We start from the raw sequence: 20,676 nt of genomic DNA, 5'->3' as shown, positions 1-20,676 counted from the left end.
ATAATGGTTTAATGTACTTTTTTGTTAACTGAGTTTTAAGGTAACAATGATTTGGGTTTTTTTGTTTTAGTTTTTTGGTTTGTTGGAAGAAACTTGCTTTTTGAGACTGTTTATTGACAAAATGTGGTCAAAAATCACCTATAAACTTCAGTAAAACGGCACAAACTTGATTCGGAAAAGATTAAGACTGTCACTGTATAGCTTCGCTAGCAACAATGTGACTAGCACCACAACCTGACGCATCACTCACCAAATTAATAAACTAACTGTTGCCACCAACTAATATATAAGCGTATTACAAGATTACTTTGCCTACTATTGGACAGTCGGCGACTACACATTATTTGCGGATTCATTTTCTCCAATTTGGTGAAATTTGTTGATTTCTCATGGCACACCAAACACTACACAGTAGTGTGCCATAGCACAGTGGTTGAAAAACCCTGGTGTACAGTATAGGCTTTACACAATCAGGATTTTGGTGGAAGATCAGGCGATTGAGTTAAAAAAAAAAAAAAGATAACCAATCACCAATTCAATCACAAGATGGGGTAATGTGTCTGTTTAAATGACTTGTTTTCTGTGTAATGTATACAGAGTATCTTCAAAAGTATTCATTTTCTATTTCATTGATTCCCAACAAGAAATCATCTTTGTTCCTCTATTTATGACAGTGAGGCATAGTGACAGGCTTCTCTTACACTACAATAAATCCTATTCTATTAGATGGCAAGTACTTACAGTAATTACTATGCATCTACTTTTTGTAACATTTTTGTTTTAGTGTGTTATGAGATTCTGTTACTTAGCAAGACATTGCTTGATCTTGTTAACGGATATTGTTTTTTAAACTTGCAGATCTGCCCCTAAAATCCTAATCTAATAACAATCTAACATTAAATCCACCTTGCAGTAGTGTTAGTGTTAGAAATTGTGATTGTTTTAATTGACATTTTTGTGCAATATTGAGTACTGGTGGTATGGTAGTTGGTGTACGTATGGATAAGTTTCCAATTACGCCATCTTGTGTGTCATAGAAGTCACAGAACACAGGTGATAGGTGAACCGTGTAGTTTTTTTTTCTATCGTTAATTTATCCGATTGGTCAAATGGAGTCTTGGGACTGTGGTGACGTCATTGTAAACCTATTCAAAGGAGAGTACTCCCGATTTAATACTTGTACTGTATCAATCTGGCAAAGGTGGTCTTGAACGGCCCTAGTTTTAAGTGAGTGAAGGTTAAACTTTACAGTCAAACTTTTTTTTGTCTTTATAGATTCCGGCTTTTAATGAAACCGGTCTGGGTGAGGAACGTATTCCTCGCTGTAAACGGAGATTCCCAGTATCAGGATTGCAGGTGGGAGCATAACGTGACGGAGCATAACGTGTTTTGATCACATGAGAAAAACCATGGTACGCGTCACTGGGACATGGGGCCACGTTTCAACAAAACACCAACTGATTTAAATTAACTATCGTCGGATTTTAAAGTTGAGCGAGCGGTTCCAATGGAAGATGGCGACCTCCGACGTGATTTTGGCGTGATTCCGCGTCCCTAAACCCCCATCTAGCTAACTTCACCCGACTTTCCAACCACAAAGCTTTTTTGACAACCCACCAAAATTCACCTTAGTTCACAGTTCACTTAAAGAGAATAAATAGCTTGCCACCCACCTGTCAAATCTCGCTGTCCGGCAATCCACAAAAAAAAAGAGAAAATAAGAGTCCCGGCAACGGTAGGCAGGCGACGTCGGGGTTTGGATTGAGGCCTAACCTCGGCGTCCAGGACTAAATACGACGCAGGTACTGTACCCAGCACGCTAGCTGGAAATAACCGTCACAGTGGACCGAGGCTCCCCAGGCAGACTTCTCGATCCTTTAAACGAGTATTAACAACCCACTCAACAAGTCCAGCAGATTTATCCGCCCCCCAAAAAAGTGAGGTCTTGCCAACCAGCACTACAGGCTAGTTAGCAAAGGGGAGCTTGATGGCTGGCTAGCTAGCTAACCAACTTAGTGCAGCCGTGCTCGATATATCTTGGGCCTGTACAATTTTATGCGAAGAAAATCCCCACCACACGGGCGGCAGCAGCTACTACGTTGTGAGGAATGATCAAAGCTATCCTTCAAAATCGGGAAAAAAATGTGTCAAAGCTTCCGGCTAACCAGGCGCTCGTTATTCAAGCTATGAGAGAGGTTTTCGGAATGGAGAAGTCACCCGTTTCCTTTCTCTTTCGTGTTTCATACAAAGATTGTCTACGTCGTAAAGATGACAACTCTACACTAAAAGGGCCCGAGTCATCCACTGGCTAAAATAGCATTTTTCCGACTCAAAATTTCATAGCAAGTAAAATAAATATATTATCAAGGATATGCTGAAATAAGATTAACTTTTGACTCAATGTTAGCGACAACACACATTAGGTTAAATGGGAAGTGAAGAGTGTGTGTCCTTCCATTTTCGCTCTTCTCTGACACAGTCCGGAACCCGCAGCTGTCACGGAGGGCTCGCGCTCTCGCCCCTCCCCTTTCCAGCTGCCTGGCGCTCATTAGCTGCAGGTCTCAGCGGTCCACTCTGATTGGTTACTTTCGCAGGCTGCGCACGCGGACCCACTCGTGATCAATCTGCGACGGGCGTGGCCTTTGCATCATTGATCGTGCTGATTGGCTGCCCGTTCGTTCCGCGGATCATAACAAATAATATATTGCTGACTTTTGAGTAGGATTTATCTTCATTCATCGGTACACATTAATATAAATTCGTGCCGCGAGCAGAGCGGTAGTACACGGTTATGGGCCCCCTACAATGTAATGCCCCCCGCCCCCCAGCTCATAATGTCAAGGGGGTGTGGGGTGATACACAGAGCGATTTAAAAATACAAAGGCTAAAACACTAATGAAAACAAGTCGAGTCTAAATGATCGTTTTCAAAATTCAAGATGTTTACCTGCCATATCAATAAAAACAACAGCAACACAGCAATTGAGGTTTTCCACCTTTTTGAAGGAAGGTGTGTGGGGGGGGGGGCGGTAATTTACATAAGAATATGGCTTGGAGCCTTGGTTTTATTATTACCATTAGCCTCAAGGCTAGACACCAGTTAGTTTGCATTTCCAGTGAAAGTTATTGAATTTCTAAATCTGGTAGTAAAAAGCGCATTGAACACTTTGTTGAAGGTACCTTAATGCTTAGCAATGTTAGAAAACACTTTTCATACTCTTCCTCCAGTGTCTCTCCATTTTCCGCCTTTCTATTTTTTTTTTAACTTTAGTGAAATACTATTTAGTAACACAGATTTGGAAAATAAATGTCTAACATTGGATATTGATTGAATGTTGCCTTTGTGTTATATTAAATGTACATACATGTCAGAAATGTAGGCTTGTACTGAGATCCAGCATGATAACCTTGACACCCTTGAGGCAAAATTTCGGCAATGCTAACACTGTTTGAGCTCAACTGAGTCAAGCGCTCTGTGATTCCGGATCAGTTTACTGAAACGGTCTCATTTTAATTTCAACTCGTCTTCAGAGGTGGTGAGAGTTGCTTGAATTAGGGCTGGGATCATCCCCACAAAACAATGAGAAAGTGGCCATCAAAAAGTCAAATTCTGACAGGTATTTAGTCATCGTGTCATGTTTTTGAAACCACATTCAGAGTTTCTCTGTACGGGTCAGGTTCTTAGCTGTAATCGTACCAGATCTAAGGAGAAATGTTCTCACATAACTAATTTTAAGTGACTAGGGTTACAGTATATGAAGAAAAAAAATGAAATGAACATGATTATTATTATTACTATTACTCTTTCTGTATCAACTTTAGCTTATTCTCCTGATCTTGACCTGCAAAATTGTGGACAAAGACTGGTCACGCGGTGTGTAAGTCCTTAAGAGGGTACCGAAATTTTTTTCAGCAGTCTTAACTGTCTGTTGAAGTTTTATTTTGGTCCTCCTTTGTGGCAGAACCAGACCAGATTGTGATGGATAAACAGAACCAATTAAACGACTGCTGTACAGAACTGCCTCAACAGCTCCTGTGCCAGGGCGTGGTTCCTCAGGAAGCGTAGACATTGGGCGATTGGATATCGTGAGGCACAATTGTGGCGAAGGATGTTTCTGATTTCTGTCAGCAAAACTCCAGCTTCCTTGGGGACGCCCCCATGCTAATTTTATGTGTGGTTAAGGTGGTGACCCCCGGCCTCACGTGCTGTGTCCTGCCTGTCAGAAACCCATAAATCCACTGGCGGAAATCTGATTGGCTGTTCTTGTGACAAGTTATAAAACACTAATTAATATGAATGAGAGACACATAATGATGGCCAGGGACGGAGACATTTTTAAAAGATCATTTTAATAATATCCTACTGGCGAGTCATGGAGACAGTTTCAACCTATTTGGCAAAAAGCGTTTTTTGTTGTTTTTTTTAAATAGTAAACTCCAGTTTTAAGTACAGCAGAGGTCCGATACATTAAAACTTTTATGCAAGTCTATAAGATGACACCAAAGTTACTTACTATTAACATACTTTGAACAGAATCATTCAGTATTTCTGTACAGTACTTTACTCCCTAATTGCTATAAAAGTGATTTGTTTTGTTTGTGCGTGTAGGTTTTTTACTGAATTATGTAAAGCGCATTTAGCCCAACATAAATCTGAGATCCAATGATTTTTGCGGCCTTCAGAAAGAAAAACCTCTGTTTTACACATAAATTGAAAAGCATCTATGTGCCGTTATAATCATGCAGTGTGAACATTTGACTACAGGGGGCGACGCGTGGGTTTAAATTCCGTGCGCCATTTCCGGTTTCGACGGGAACTAGCTAGTTAGCTAGCTAGCTAGCATAGTTGCTTTGCTTCCCTTTTCAGCTGTGCTGGCTGAGGACCACAACGTGTCCTGACAAAATGGCAATGTATAATTTCAAGAAGATCATGGTGGTTCCCACCGCTAAGGTAAATGACCTCTGACGATATAAGCATGTTGAGCCGTTCGCGTTTTACTCGCTTAAACTCAGGAAGATCGAGAGATATAACCCATTGGCACCTAAGGTGCCAAACACGTGTAGACACGTCAAGGTTCAACACGAGTTAAATATATAACGGGTGAATGATAATTAATAACATAGGTTTGTAGACTATTTCACCTCCTGTATCATTCGAATAGGAAATTTTGGGTTCTTGAAGACTTTTGATGTTGGTGACTTTAATCAATCATGACTATTTTTATTGCTTATTAAGCAGGCACAGAATCATTAGAATGCTTCTTGAATCCAATTTGTTGCTATACAATTGGTGTTCACGGAGGAATAATGTGTGTCTTGAGCTCTTTACTGTGGATGACAGTGATTAAAACGTGACAGTGACGAGGCGATTGACAGCTCCTGTACATTTGTATGTTTTTTTTGAAGTACAGGCACTGAAATGTACTTGACTACAAAAAGTACAAAAACATATCTAATCCATTTCATAACTGTACAATCAAAAACAAAATTTTCACGTTTTTTTTCTTAAATTATTTGTCCTGTTTTCCGTTGCCATCAGGGGAGAACGTTAGTAGAAAGTGTAGTTGTTACCATATGTACATAAGTAAAACGGAATCAGGAAAATAAATAATTGTTCATGAATACTTCGATGTTTGCTTATGTAGATTAACAAAATATTGCTTTCCACCATTGAATTTGTTGCAATAAATCCAAATGTGTTGACGTGGTTGTAATAAATATTTTTTTTTATTCCAAGGAGTGAGGTTTTTTTTTTTTTTTTGTAATTTAACACTTCGGTGTGGAAGGATGTATATTGGCGAGGAAATTAGTTTTGTTTCCTAGTTTAAGAAATGTGACAAATGTACTCGCGCTCTGTACTCAAGTGGAAGTACAGATATTGCAAAAAGACTGATATAAGTAGTTCTTATTAAACTCTTGTCAAAGTACAAAAAAACTACAGGCACTGAAGTGTACTTGACTACCAAAGCAAAAATTATTTTTGACTCCTACTGGTAACTGTTTTAATAACTTTCCACAGCAAATACAAATTTCAATGTTACATTTTTTTTAAAGCATTTCACTTTCTCATCATTTCTCATCTCAACAAGGTAATGACTTTTTTTGTACAAAGTAGGAGTACAAAGTACAGATCTATTGGGTATAGAAGTAAAAATTCAGAAAAAAAAATACTTGGGTTTTGATCACTGAAAAATCTTATAGTATAGTATAGTATTAGTATAGTAATAAATTGTGTTCTCCGTTTCCTTTCCTGACAGGATTTCATTGACATCACTTTATCCAAAACACAACGGAAAACGCCCACGGTGATTCACAAGCATTATCAGATCCACCGCATTCGACACTTTTATATGCGCAAGGTGAAGTTCACGCAGCAAAACTACCATGACCGCCTCACACAGATCCTCACGGACTTTCCCAAACTTGATGTGAGTTACACATATGCTGGTAACAAGAATGGAGAGGAAAAAAAAGGTGCCGAAAATAAGTTGGATTTGTTCTTTGCTGCAGGACATCCATCCCTTCTATGCTGACCTGATGAACGTACTTTATGACAAGGACCATTACAAGCTGGCTTTGGGTCAGATCAACATTGCCAAGAATTTGATTGACAAGTATGTTTGTTGTTGTAGAACTTGCTAAAACAAGAATATTGTAGCTAAATATTTTTGTCTATTTCTTTTAGTGTAGCCAAAGACTATGTGCGCCTGATGAAGTATGGAGATTCTCTTTATCGATGCAAGCAGCTGAAGCGAGCCGCTCTGGGTCGCATGTGCACCATCTTGAAGCGTCAGAAGTCCAGTCTGGAGTATCTGGAACAAGGTAGCACAATGAGAATCAACTTCGAGTTGAGTGACTCGACATTAAATGGAGTGTCAGTTTTTTTTCTTTCTTTCTTTCTTTTTTTTTTTTTTTTTTTTAAACAAATTTAATTTTCTAGTCATTTTCCAGCCTGGTACCTTTTCTAAATGTTTTGGATCCAAAGGTAGGCTTCTCTTGGTCATATTATTTGCCACTTCATCTTAACTCCCTACATAGGTTATACTGTATTTATCAGTAACTATCATAACTACTATTGAAGACAAGCAGCACTGCCTACGTAACTGTATCAGGATGTTGTCATGGTTGGAGTTAGTCACATATGAGCAAGTGTCAAGCAAGTCTTAAATTGTAACCTTCAAGTCTCAAGGAAGTCCCTAGTTATTGGGGGGGGGGGAGAGGGGGGTTCAATGGTTTAGTCCCCACCAAATTTCAACCAGGTCATCATTTAAGTCATAAATCTTGCTCGGTGACAGAGCTGTCACATTTGAGTCTTTTTAGAAATGGAACTATTAACTATCCCATTGATTATTGGTTGAATAATAGTTTTCCCCCCTTCTGTTATTTTATTACTACTAAGATGCATTTAATTGTCATTTATGTGAAATGGACTTTGATCCAGTCCAGACCTTCCCTTTTTGCATCATCTTATTGCGCATGCACTTTTTTTTTTCTCCTTCCCCTACTCAAATGCCTTCCCCCTTTTACAATTTTTTTTCCCTGTCTCATTTTAAAAGTACGTCAACATCTGTCCCGTTTGCCCACCATTGACCCAAACACCAGGACGCTATTGTTGTGTGGGTATCCCAATGTGGGCAAGTCCAGTTTCATCAACAAGGTGAGTTTCATCTTCATTTTGTTGTGTCCAAGCAAAATGTAGACACAATAATAAATTGAGACTCCATCTTCAGGTGACGCGAGCTGATGTTGACGTGCAGCCCTATGCCTTCACCACCAAATCGCTGTTTGTGGGTCACATGGATTACAGATACCTGCGCTGGCAGGTGAGGGACACCAGCACAACCTTCGTTATATGCAACACAACACGACATGCTTTGGCCATTGCTTTGGGTACACCACCTAATATAAATACCTTGATAATGGTATTGAAATGATACCACAACATACAGTAAATCTAAAATTTCATGCCATGTAATGAAAGGGGGGAAAAAAACTTCAATTCTTTATTTTTAATTCAAATTATAAAGTTAATCTTGAAAAGCAATGTAAAAAAGCAATTAGCCCATTCTTTTTTTCTAAAAAAAAAATAAATCACGTGATGCCTGTATTATCATGCTGTATTATATAATTTGTGTGTGTGTGTGTTAACGCATTTTACACACAATTTAGGTTTGCTTCTTTGCCTCGATAATGTAATTGAAATTATACCATCCATCCATCCATTTTCTTTGCCACTTATCCTCACAAAGTTCGCAGGGAGTTCCAGCTGTCAACGGGCAGGAGGCAGGGTACAGCCTGAACTGGTTGCCAGCCAATCACAGGTCACATAGAGACAAAGAGCCGCACTCACAATCACACCTAGGGGCAATTTAGAGTGTCAAATTAATATTGGGTGTTTTTGGGATGTGGGAGGAAACCGGAGTGCCCGAAGAAAAGCCACGCAGGCTCGGGGAAAACATGGAAACTCCACACAGGCGAATCCGGGATTGTACCTGGGACCTCAGAACTGTGAGGCCAACGCTTTTCCGCTGAGTCACTCTGCCGCCTAAAATCATACCACAACATAAATCTAAAACGTCAGTGAAAGCAGTTGAATGCTAAAGGAAAAAATAGCTTAAAATACTTTATTTTATTTATTTGTATTAATTAAGAAATGGGATAATTTTGACAAATGATGTAGTCAAGGAATTTAAAAAATAAATAGGCTTTACACGATCAGGATTTTTGGGGGTAATTATCAATCAGGGAGTTTGAAAAAACGAAAACCGAGCCGATCACAAGATGGATCAATGAGTCTATTTAAATGCCCATTTACGCTACATACTGTTGTACTTAATTGTTAAAAAAATATATACAATAGATCATTTATATGTTCATCTATTTATGACTGGATGTTGTGAGAGTGTGAGGAGAATACTTCAAAGATCTCCTCAATTCCACCAACACGCCTTCCCACAAGGAAGCTGAGGCTGGGTGCTCTGAAGCGGGCTCTTCTGTCTCTGGGGTTGAGGTCACCAAGGTGGTTAAAAAGCTCCTTGGTGGCAGAGCCCAGGGGTGGATGAGGGACCGGAGGGTTCCAACTACTGTATAGTGGGATCACACTCCTCAGCCTCTCTGGTAAGGTATATTAAGGGGTGCTGGAGAGGAGAGTCCGGCGGGAAGTCGAATGTCTGAATCAGGAGGAGCAATGTGGTTTTCGTCCTGTCCGTGGAACAGTGGACCAGCTCTACACCCTCGGCAGGGGCCTTGAGGGTGCATCGCCCAACCAGTCTAAAACTGTTTTGTGGACTTGGAGAAAGCATTCGACCGTCTCCCTCGGGGTGTCTTGTGGGGGGTTCTTCGGGAGTATGCCATAACAAGCTCCCTGTATGACTGCTGACAGAGTTTGGTCCGCATTGCCGGCAATGAGTTGGACCCATTTCCAGTGAGAGTTGGACTCTGGCAAGGCTGCCCTTTGTGACCGATTTTGTTCTTAACTTTTACGGACAGAATCTCTAGGCGCAGCCGAGGTGGAGAGTGTGTCCGGTTTGTTGGCCTCAGCATCACATCTCTGAACCAGATGATGTGGTTCTGTTGGCTTCTTCAAGCCGTGATCTCCAGCTCTCACTGGAGCAGTTCACTGCCGAGTGTGAAGCGGTTGGGATGAGAATCAGCACCTCCAAATCTGAGACCACGGTCCTCAGTTGGAAAAGGGTGGCGTGCCCTCTCCGGGTTTGGGATGAGATCCTCCCCCAAATGGAGGACTCCATATCTTGGGGTCTTTTTCACGAGTGAGGGAAGAATGGAGCGGAATATCGACAGACTGATCCATGCAGCGTCTGCAGTGATATGGACTTTGTATCGGTCCGTTGTGGTAAAGATATGGGTGGAGCTAAGTCGAAAGGCGAAGCTCTCAATTTACCAGTCGAGCCGTGCATTAAGTGCTGTCTCAGCTGCCTTGTCTCTCCCATTGTGCTGTCGTTTTTTTACCCATTAACTTTATTGGCTGTCAAATATTTACAATACGTCAAAAACACAACCATTGTAATTTATTCACTTAAGTTTATATCAGCATATGTTATCGTGACAGGCCGAACCCTTCCTGCATTGGGTTTATCATGCTGTTAATTATTGGTAAGAATCATTTCTACAAGTTCGTATTATCATACACGTTCCGAAGGTGGTGGATACACCTGGGATCTTGGACCACCCTCTGGAAGAACGCAACACCATCGAGATGCAGGCCATCACGGCTCTGGCCCATCTGCGAGCGGCCGTGCTGTACGTCATGGATGTGTCGGAGCAGTGTGGGCACACTCTACCCCAGCAGCTGGAACTCTTCAACAACATCCGTCCGCTGTTCGCTAACAAGGTCGAGGCCATTTTGTGTGTGTGTGTATGTGTAATTTTTGTTTTGTCATTTGTTACCACTTCCTGGTTTAACGTTTCTACGCTCCCTATTCACAGCCACTGATTGTGGTGGCCAACAAATGTGACGTAAAGAAGATCAGTGAACTCTCTGAGGAGAATCAGGTATGTTGATTAGGTAATGCTAAATTTTAATCAATAAATTGTGATTTTTTTTTTTTTTTTTTTTCTGAGGTCCTTGAAAATTCAGAAAGCGTCCTAATTGATGTTTTTTTTCAAATTTATTTTCTTAAGTTTTTGTTTTTAGAGAGGGAGAGTGTTTGTAGAGAGGGTTCACCTTTAACAACACTGTTCTCCTGGTCATCTGTTGATAGATGAGCGGTAATTTAAAATGAGCGAAGTTTAAAGGTCTTAATTTTTATTTGTATTTTTTAGTTAGCTTATGTAAGGCACTAATGCTGCCCATGTGTTTGTTCAGAAAATGTTTGCAGACTTGTCTGCAGACGGCATCCCTGTCATCGAGACCAGCACACTCACTGATGAGGGTGTCATCCAGGTCAAGAATGAGGTGAGAAATCGTGAGATGATTGTTTTTTGTTGTCAGAAAAAAAAATGTTCAAAAGAAACACACAAAAAACTCGCAATTAAGAGTATGTTCCCAAACCGTTAAGCCCTCGTCCTGATTTATGACTATGTAGTTTTAATTGGGCCCCTACCATAAAAGCTAATGGATTTAGTTCCTAGTGACGAGGACTAGCTAAGTTTGGGTAATGGTTTAGCCACATAAACACGTTAAGTTGTTGCTAATGTGTGGCTAGGAATCTTTTAAACTTTTCAGCCACATTGGCTAGGAGTTTTCATTACCCAGTGCCAACCCTGGTTTTTAGTTTCTTAAATTTCTCCTCCTTTTGGTCTGCTTACTTAAAATGGTCAGTGATAGAGCTTAGTAATACCACATGTTGACCAAGTACTGCAAGAATGTTAGATGGTTTCTATATTGCATATGTTGTGAAACATATGCAATTACGTGATTCTCCCCTTCCAACGTAGATGAGAACCTATTGGTAATTTGAGAAAAGGTTCCAAGGAATCATTAAATTGAGAACTCGTTCTCAGCAGGAACCGGTTTTTGATTCCCATCTCTCGTCATGTCCATTAAGTTTGTGGTGGTGGTTGTGTGGATTGCAGGCCTGTGACCGGCTTTTGGCCCAGCGTGTGGACAACAAGATGAGGGGCAAGAAGGTCCACGATGTCCTCAACCGGCTGCATCTGGCCATGCCTGCCAAGAGAGACGACAAGGTTGAACAACTAACCATCAGAAAGTGGAGTCTGTGGCGCAATCTACTCAAATTTGTTCTTGCAGGAGAGACCTCCGTTCATTCCTGAGCGGGCATTGTTGCGCAGAAAAGCCATGGAAGTGGACGCTCCCAAACGCAAGTTGGTAGGTTCTTTAAACTGCCTGCCACAAAATGCAGTTGGAGAATGTAGTTGGAGAATTCATGATTCCACCCCACAGATTTTTATTTTAGCAAGTTTCTTTGAGTATTGAATTTGACGTTTGTCGTTTTTAGTGTCACTTCACTCATCCAAATGATTGACATTTTGTCACGGCTTCTGTCTTTCATAAAATTGTTCTTCCTCTGGTGCAATGGTTTCCTTAAAACCTTTACTCCATCTTCTACAGAAATAATTCACTTCCTCCAGGATTTCATCCTCTTTTTATTGTTGGAGGCTAAAATACCTAAATTCAATGGCAGTATTTTACATAATTTTCATAAAATGTACATTTTGAAGTGCCTTGTTGCTATGTCTCCGCAGGAAAGAGTGAAAATGGCCTAAAAAAAATTTAAACGTCATATTTCTTACTTTTGGAAAACAAAATAATCCCCTCCTTGAACCATCAGATCATCATGATGGAGAGGTTTGTGCCTCCCAGTGATCCTAGTAGCTAAGTTGTTAGAACCTTAATACCCCTGAAAGGGTCACCCGGGTCAAGCAGGTCCTCAGTGACAGACAAGGCTAAGCATGTTCAAAAGACCTTCAAAGACAACACCAAAAAAATGCATGCCATTTTCCCTCACCCAGATGTGGGTTACCAGTGCCCCCTCCCTTTGGAGCCAAGCCTGGTGGTGGGTCTCTATGGCCAGCACCAAGTGGTTGGGCCTGCACCATTGGGCTGAAAATGATGGAAAACCTTCTCCACAGACTGGGGTAGTTCAAGTATCTCACGGTCACAGTCACAAGTGACCGAAGAATGGAGCGGGAGATAGACAGGCAGATTGGTGCAACATCTGCAGCAACACAAACTCTGTATCAGTCTATGGTGGTACTGGACCTGAGCCAAAAGGCGATACTCTCAATTTATTGATCGTTCCATCTTCACCGATGATCACAAGGTTTGGGTCAAGACCAAATGAACAAGATTGTGGATACAAACGGCCAAAACTAGCGGGCTCCGCAGGGTGTCTGGTCTCTCCCTGTGAGATAGAGTAACAAGCTCGGTCATCCGGGATTCCTTCGGACCCTTTCCCTGATGAAATGTTCCTGGCATGTCCCGCCGGGAATTTGTGCTGAGGACGACTCAGGACATGCTGGAGAGACTGCATCTCCTGGCTGTCTGGGATTGTCCCAGGATCTCACCCAGAAGGGGCTGGAAAGAGGGAAGTTTCAGCTTCTCTGCTTTACCTGCTGTCCCCGCAACCCAACTCTCTAAGTGAAAGAAAATGGATAGATGAATGGAAACAAAACATGCTTTATTTTTGGAGTACTACCTCAGGTACACCTTTTCTATATCCAAAACTGTCATAGTATTTTATGTTTGCACAAGGGAATGTTGTTATTGGTGAAACCATCAGGAGCCTCAGATGGTTAGTCCAATCCACAGAAAACTTGGCTACTGGAAAAAAGTGATTCATGAGGACTGGTGGAATTTGTGTGACAGGTCGCCATCGGAAATTTCAGGAGGCACTCTTAACGCTTTTCTTTGACATGAAAATGATTAGCGCTTTAAAAATGACCTTTTTTTGTAGAAAATTATACAAAGGCATTTTTTTCTTGTCTGACTGAGCAGTTTGTTTTCCAGGAAAAAGACCTTGAGATGGAGATGGGAGACGACTATGTGCTGGACCTTCAGAGTGAGCATGTTCATCACGTAGAGTTATTCTCATCAGTCACAGGGCCATCCTAACAAGCACCACCTGGTCTCTTTCTCAGAATACTGGGATCTGATGAATGACAACGAGAAGCATGACAAGATCCCTGAGGTGTGGGAAGGCCACAACATCGCCGACTACATCGACCCCGCCATTATGAAGGTCTGTCGCAAACATTACGATGTAAAGTTCCCAGGTGTCTGGATAAAAGCTCACTGTCCAAATCCACAAAGTATAAAGAATTACAGCAAAATAAAAATTGTCTCTTCTCAAAATTACTTGAGTTAAGGGGGGGGCAGATTCTGTCGCATGCAAATGCAGAGTACCGTTTTCATTACCCTGATGACCAGAGACAGAACTTGGACCTATGTGATGAAGTGATTTATGTTCCTACCCTCGCCTATGATGGCCTTTTTCTGTTTGACAACTTAACCACCTTGTTGCTCATGATATTTGGAGACTTTTCCAACCCTACCGTTATTTTTTATTTTGTTTTATTTTATTTTCTTTTTTTAAGCAACAACAAATCGTACCTTCAAATGGAAAAGTAGACTTCGCTGTTCATTTTTGGGGGGGGTGAATTTTTTACATTTTTATATATTTTTTTAGATTTGTAATTTTTATTTTGGGTAGTCTAAATTCATATTGACCAATTACAAGCAAATTGATAAGGTCTTTCAGATGTTTTTCTTGTTTCATCACAAAACCAAACAACGGTAATGGGTTTTTCAGCTACTTTTGATATTTGGTAACACAAAAATGCTTGCAATATCTCAATGTTATCATTTATCATACGACAGTTTGAAGTTTTGGTCCAGATTTGAACAAGAATCATGGAGGTAGACAGAGGATTTGCCTTTGTAGGCCACATAAAATTATGTGGCGGGCCAGACCTGGCCCCCGGGCCTTGACTTTAACACCTGTAAACTAGAGCCTTATCTTTAAGTGAAAAGAAATGGGCCTTTTATTCTAACACTGAGAGAGTGAATGTTACATCGATAGCAGTTCAGTTATCATCTTTGTTGCTGCTATCATCAAGAGCCTGTCAATTGCGACCAACAGTGTAAATGGTTCCTAATATAATCTGCAGTCTGCTAGTAGGAGACTTGCAAAGACTCTGTGACTCCCACAAGTCCCACCAGAAATTTGAGATATTTACCTGTCCAGGGCCACCACTTGCTAATTTAACCATATCCCTGCCCATGATGATTTTATAGCATTTCCCCTCATGGAGCCAGCCCTCTATCACCAAGCCACCAAATTCCAGTTTATCCGTTAGTGTGCAGATCTGTGCGTGTCGGTCACTCATGAGTGGAAATAGTCATACTTTTTTAAAAGTTGTACACTGTACTAGCCTTGGTTCTTGCATACTCCCAAAGTTTGGTGCAGATCCCTAAACTTACAGGAGACATACAATATGCGTATCCATAGCTAATATAGCCCTTAAAGGTCAAGTGTCATCCCTATAAACATTCTAAAATAGATATTGTAATGAAAAATACATAACATTTACTTCAATGTCTATACGGAAAAAAAAATAAATGTGAGCGGATAGCGCGTCATCCATGCGCAAACTTGCAGAAGTGTCATTCTATGACATCTGAGTGGTCACTGCATCCTCTGTCTGTACACGTCACTTGGACATACTCCAATGAAAACATGCGGTGCACCCTACTATGGGAGACAAACACGCCCTTTCTGACACGGAAGCTCTTTTTGAAAAGGAGAACACCACACAACCGAGTGACGTTACCGGGGCAATATTACACTATTGTTTCGAGCTATATTCAGATGATATGCGATCACGGCCAAACCGCCTCGCCGTCCAATCCACTTCCGCGGCGGAGATGAACCATCGCAGCTCATTGCAGCCGGCCGGTGTGGCTCATTTTCGGCACTGAGGTGATTTATCGCCGAGCCGTGCTGCTTTAGGGGGTTGTTCATTGCCGCCGCAGTACGCAATTAACAACACCGTTGAGCCGGGCTTTACTGCGTTGTCAGCTGCGTTCTTCAGAGTAGCCACTGTTCGCAAGCCCGACGAGCAGCCTTCGCCAAAGCCCTGACCAGCGAACGTGGCCCCTCAGCAGGTGTGGCTCATTTTCGGCGCTGTGGTGGCATATAATGGAGCCGAGCCGTGCTGCTTTAGGGGGTTGTTCATATACGCCGCAGTACGCGATGAACAACACCATTTAACCAGGGCGCTTTACTGCACGCACGCGGCTGAGTGAGGCAGTGTCAGCTGCGTTCTTCAGAGCCGCCGCCGTCCGTGAGGCTGAAGCGCAGCCTTCGCTAGCTTAGCCACGCAGCAGCCCAACGCCGTCCAATGGGCACATCAACACATTTCGTACGCGGGTCTTTTGTTACGTTATGAGAGACTATTTTTTTTAGTAGCTGTATACACACCTACCTGTAATTTGGAACCCACGAAGCTCTCGTCCTCTGCACCCCTGCAATCCATTTTTCACGACGAACCAGATCGCTTGCAAACATATGAAGGCTAAATCCATTCTCCCGAGTGTTCAAGCAATGTCCAGCAATGCAACGAGCCAGCATTTTGGCTAACATGAAGGAACAACGCGCTACCTTCCCGGATGTAAAACTAATGGAAACAAATGAGTCCACTTGTGGGCGCTTCTGTCCTTTACATCATTCCTGTTTCTTCTCAAAAACAAATCCCTCGAGAGGATTTTCATGACAGTTACAAAAAGCTGCATACATCAAAATCACGTTTTGTGGTGTGGAAAAAATGCATGGGTCCAAGTCGGCTGCCGTTTTTTCACAACATACTAAAAATCATCAATTTCATGACAGGGCCCCTTTAAATCAGCCTTATGACTTCAATTGGGGTGAACTATTCACAGGAGCTACGAACTTAGCTTTAATTTGAGAAACTGATGCCCCCGAAAAATTTTTAGAATTGTTTAAATTCATGGTTTAAAAGCATAAATGTGCCACTATGTTCATTTCATTTCAAATTAATCTTTCATTAGATTTCAAAATAAATGGCTTACCAATGAAAAAATGGAGCTAAAGTGCACATGTACACGCATATGCAGCAAAAACTTCAACCTTCCACTTACAGCCCAGGCAAATCTTAGCTCTTCCCTGACAGAAAGCTTGTCTCTAGTTTGAGATGGATCTCAAGTCAAGCCATCTTTTTTTGTAGCACACTTTTACACCAATCACAGCTGTAATAAAGTGCTGTCATAAGATGGAACATAAAGCGTAAATAAAAATGGAAATATAGTATTTGTATTGTAATATTAAGAACAATCAAGTAATGTCAGTAAAGAAGAGGAGCGTTTGAAGTCCCCGCTAACCAGTGTGACTGCACAAGGAGGCTAAAATTGTAATATTGTGATTACAGTGTGCATGGCACGGTTTGCTGCCAGGTGAGGTTTGATTGTAAACAAATGAGTGAAGTTTTATAATACCCGTTAGAATCAATTATCTTTATTTGCCAAGTATGTCAAAACTCACAAGGAATTTGCATTTGTTTCTTATATGTATATAGTCAATTGATAGACTTGACAGTAAATACTTTAGACGTTTGTGGGAGAACAACACACATACAATTTACGATTCAAACCTCTCCTGTTTACAAATTACTTACGGACTTTTGTCAACATGGGATTTAATAAATTTGTTGGGCAAATTACTTTGAGTATGTACACGTTGACATTGTCTGGGTGTGTTGTGCTGCAGAAACTAGAAGACCTGGAGAGGGAGGAGGAGCTAAAGGAGCGTGCCGGCGAATATGACTCTGACGACGAGAGTGAAGATGAGGAGATGCAGGAGATCCGTCTCATGGCCAAGCAGATCCGCGAGAAGAAACACCTCATGATCTTGGAGTCCAAAGAGAAAGACGTGCATGGGCCGCGCATGCCCAGGACTGCTGCCAAGGTACAAATCTGGAAATTTTCATTCGCTCGTCGTACAGTTGGGCCCATTATATGGGTCATTTTCATATAATTTGATCGATAACAGTAAAGACATACCCCACAGAATTTAATTAAGAAATTAGTATTTGAAATGGCATTTATTTTTAGTCATTCATAGGATAATAATTTTTCACCGATTAAAAAAAAAAAAGGAATATTTCTCAAATATTAATTCTCAAAATGTGTGGACAAAGTTTATTTTAAATCAAAAATTACTTTCCAATTCAAATTGTTTTTTTGTCACACCCATTATACAAATACATTGTAATTACATGTTGCCTGTGGCACGCAGGTTGAAAGGAAGACATTGGAGAAGGAGATGAGCGACCTTGGCCTGGACATGAGTGACAAAAACAACGTGAGTATTAGCATCCTTATACAGGTGACGTGAGTATGACTGGGCAATGTTTGTATAATCTCTCTCTCTCTCTCTGTCTCTGTCTCTCTCTCTCTCTATCTGTCTCTCTGTCTCTCTCTGTCTCTGTGTGCGTGCTCACAGAGTCACTACGCAGAGCAGGCCCGTCGCTCCCGCAGCGTCACCAGGAAACGAAAGCGTGAGGCTTCTGTGGTGCCACCAGCTTCCAAGACGCGCAGCCAGAGCGCCTCTCGTCCTCCTCGAGATCAATCAGGATTACGAGATACAAAAGTACGATTTCACATAGTAATTAAAATAACCAAAGTGATGTCTATCTGTATCATAACAATGTTATAAAAACAAAGGTGAACAAATGAAAATCGCACAATCACACAGATTTTTTTTCTATAGTACAAAAAATAAAATCTATGTACATTTTCATAATACATGTGAACAAAAATAAAGTGAATTTTCACATACCAAATGTGCCTAAAATGATGATAAAACCGCAGTCTAATTTATTAGAGAAGTATTAATCAGTTACCTTTTAACAAATACTAATATTTAACCCAAGCAATTTTCTATTAAATAGATTTTTTTCAATAGACATAGCTTACAGTGGTTTCCTTGAGATAGGAGTGACCGATTTGAGGGTTTTTTTTAGTGGTGATGTTTTGTGCTGTTTTATTTGTTACCACTCCCGTTTGAAGTTCACAATATACATGGGCACATATCCTTTATCATCTGTGAAAAGTCACCAATTTCTTGGGACTTTTTTTCAATCAGAGATCTGGTGACACTTCATCTGTATGACTGAGGCTGTCCCCTGGTGGCCAAGGCAGCCACTCCAGACAGAGCAGCACAATGAATTGAAGCATTAAATGATGCATAAACTCTTCTAAATTCTCAACATTCTTTTTTTTTTTTTTTTTGGTAAAATATGGATTACTATTTTGCGTAGTAAAATAACACTATAAAAGTGTATTGGGTTTTTCAGTGAAGCCAGAGCACATGAATCGCATATCCATTCATCCAAGTTTTGAGCTTGGTGGTGGAACATTGAACATGGGACCACTTAAAAAAATGTTAAAGGACGGTTTATTTTCAATCATATTTCTGCCAAATGTGATTATACAGGAGTAACATTTCAAGCTAAATTTTGAGTTCATTATATATATATATATATATATATATATATATATATATGCAAGGCTCAAATTAGCTGTACAGTGAACCCCCACATATTCATGGTGTTTCATTGGCCAATTCAAACCTTCCCCCTAACTCACCATATCAGCTTTTCTATTGGCGTTTTGTCAACTATTTCTTTGTGTGTCAGATGGTGAAGAAGGCCAAGAAGATGATGAAGAACTCCCAGAAGGGCATGAACCGTCTGGGCAAGAAGGGTGAGTCGGACCGACACGTGTTTGACCTGAAACCCAAACACCTGCTTGCGGGAAAGAGGAAGTCAGGACCCACCGACCGAAGATGAACAGGAAGAGAAACTCTCTCTCTGGACTCTTGTGACATCTTCCTCTTTTCTTTTTGGGAGGAGACTTCTGTGTGGACCTCTACACTTTGTACTTTTATTCTACACAATACCCAAATCATCAAATGGTCATTTCCTTTTTTTTTTTTTTTTTTTTTTTTTAATACGGGAACACTAGTGTCCAGTATTTTAATAACTCATTGTGAGGATAAGCGGCTCAAAAAAAGGAAAGTTGATGGGGAGGGTTGTGAGATTTTGTCCCTGCATGCAATCAAATTCTTTGATTTTATGTGAGGATATATTCTACAAGTGGCTCAGAAAATGGATGGATGTTTTGTTCATGTTGGCTAAAGATGATTGCAAATAAACACGTCATTCCCACTGAGTCTTACTTTTTGCATGTAGCATTTACAAATGAAATTTGCATCACATTTTTAAATAGAGTGGAGTATGCTACTCTGTATTTTGCTTTATAATTCTACATCAATTATGGGTTTTCAATATACCAAATTGTCAGCAGTGGTGAGTTTGGGACCAAGGGTTTTTGACCAAATCCACCTCTTAACACTTCTCACAAAAACAGGAAAAGGCTCTGCCTTCACTATACGCAATCAAATAAAATGTCTTGTTAATTGGTAGTCTGTGCTGAGAGGCACTTTTTTTCCCCTGATGTAGTTTGGTTAAGTAACAACCTTGTTACATTTTTATGCTGCAATACTTAAAAATGATCCAGTATTCCACCCTTGTGGGGGTCACAAGCCAGTGCAAACGGTAGACTGGTCCCAAGACTAGTTAAAGAAAGCAGGATGCGTCATTAAGGGCATCTGACTTAAACCTTTGACAAATACGCGTGTTCATCTAAAGAATTCCATACAGGATTGGTCGTGCCCCTGGTCAACAACGTCTGCCCCTAGCACCGTTAACACGGAGGGCGCCTGTGGAAATTCGGCTACTGTGGGTTGACGATGGAGAAGTGGAAAGTGGGTTCTCTGGCAGAAAGAGAAGAGGAAAGCTCAGAGCCTAGAATGGAATGATTGGACTTTGTATATTTGGACTAAGACGGAAACATTTCAGGAGTTGGTTGATATAGTGTGTATCCAGAAGATCATGTGGAAATGTAGTAAGGTTAGACATTTAGTTAATTATAAAAAATTCAATTAAGTTTTATCATGGAATAGATGGGAAGAGAAATGGAGTAGGGGTTATTTTAAAGGAAGAGCTGGCTAAGAATGTGTTGGAGGTGAAAAGAGTATCAGATCGAGTGATGAAGCTGAAATTTGAAATTGAGAGTGTAACGTAGTACTGTATGTGATTTGTCCAGGAAAGGAACTTTGGTGGACTTTGCAAAAAGGATGGAAATGGCAGTAGTGAACTCTTTCTTTCCAGGAGAGGC

At 40.8% G+C, this 20,676-nt stretch overlaps 2 protein-coding genes across 2 annotated transcripts in view; one reads left to right on the top strand and one right to left on the bottom strand.

The window, feature by feature from the left end:
- The window catches only part of larp4b (La ribonucleoprotein 4B), a 48,942-nt gene extending 46,490 nt beyond the window's left edge, over positions 1 to 2,452 (bottom strand). The window contains exon 1 of the mRNA XM_061838932.1: positions 1,674 to 2,452. The gene's annotated coding sequence lies outside the window, so the exon portion shown is untranslated. The remainder of the gene's footprint in view (positions 1 to 1,673) is intronic.
- A 2,346-nt stretch (positions 2,453 to 4,798) lies between these two features.
- Positions 4,799 to 19,664, top strand: gtpbp4 (GTP binding protein 4). Its single transcript, XM_061840122.1, has 17 exons — positions 4,799 to 4,950; positions 6,257 to 6,427; positions 6,510 to 6,613; positions 6,685 to 6,821; positions 7,556 to 7,656; positions 7,730 to 7,822; positions 10,159 to 10,350; positions 10,446 to 10,511; positions 10,825 to 10,914; positions 11,535 to 11,645; positions 11,710 to 11,787; positions 13,429 to 13,480; positions 13,560 to 13,660; positions 17,204 to 17,401; positions 17,732 to 17,797; positions 17,939 to 18,085; positions 19,134 to 19,664. Exons 1-17 carry the CDS (start codon positions 4,903 to 4,905, stop codon positions 19,284 to 19,286), a joined length of 1,908 nt encoding a protein of 635 aa, XP_061696106.1. The 5' UTR covers positions 4,799 to 4,902; the 3' UTR covers positions 19,287 to 19,664.
- The last annotated feature ends 1,012 nt before the right edge of the window (positions 19,665 to 20,676 follow it).

This window comes from Syngnathoides biaculeatus, chromosome 13, assembly GCF_019802595.1.
Source record: "Syngnathoides biaculeatus isolate LvHL_M chromosome 13, ASM1980259v1, whole genome shotgun sequence".
Taxonomy (NCBI): domain Eukaryota; kingdom Metazoa; phylum Chordata; class Actinopteri; order Syngnathiformes; family Syngnathidae; genus Syngnathoides; species Syngnathoides biaculeatus.
The sequence above is the reverse complement of the archived record's forward strand: the minus strand, read 5'-3'. Positions and strand labels throughout refer to the sequence as shown.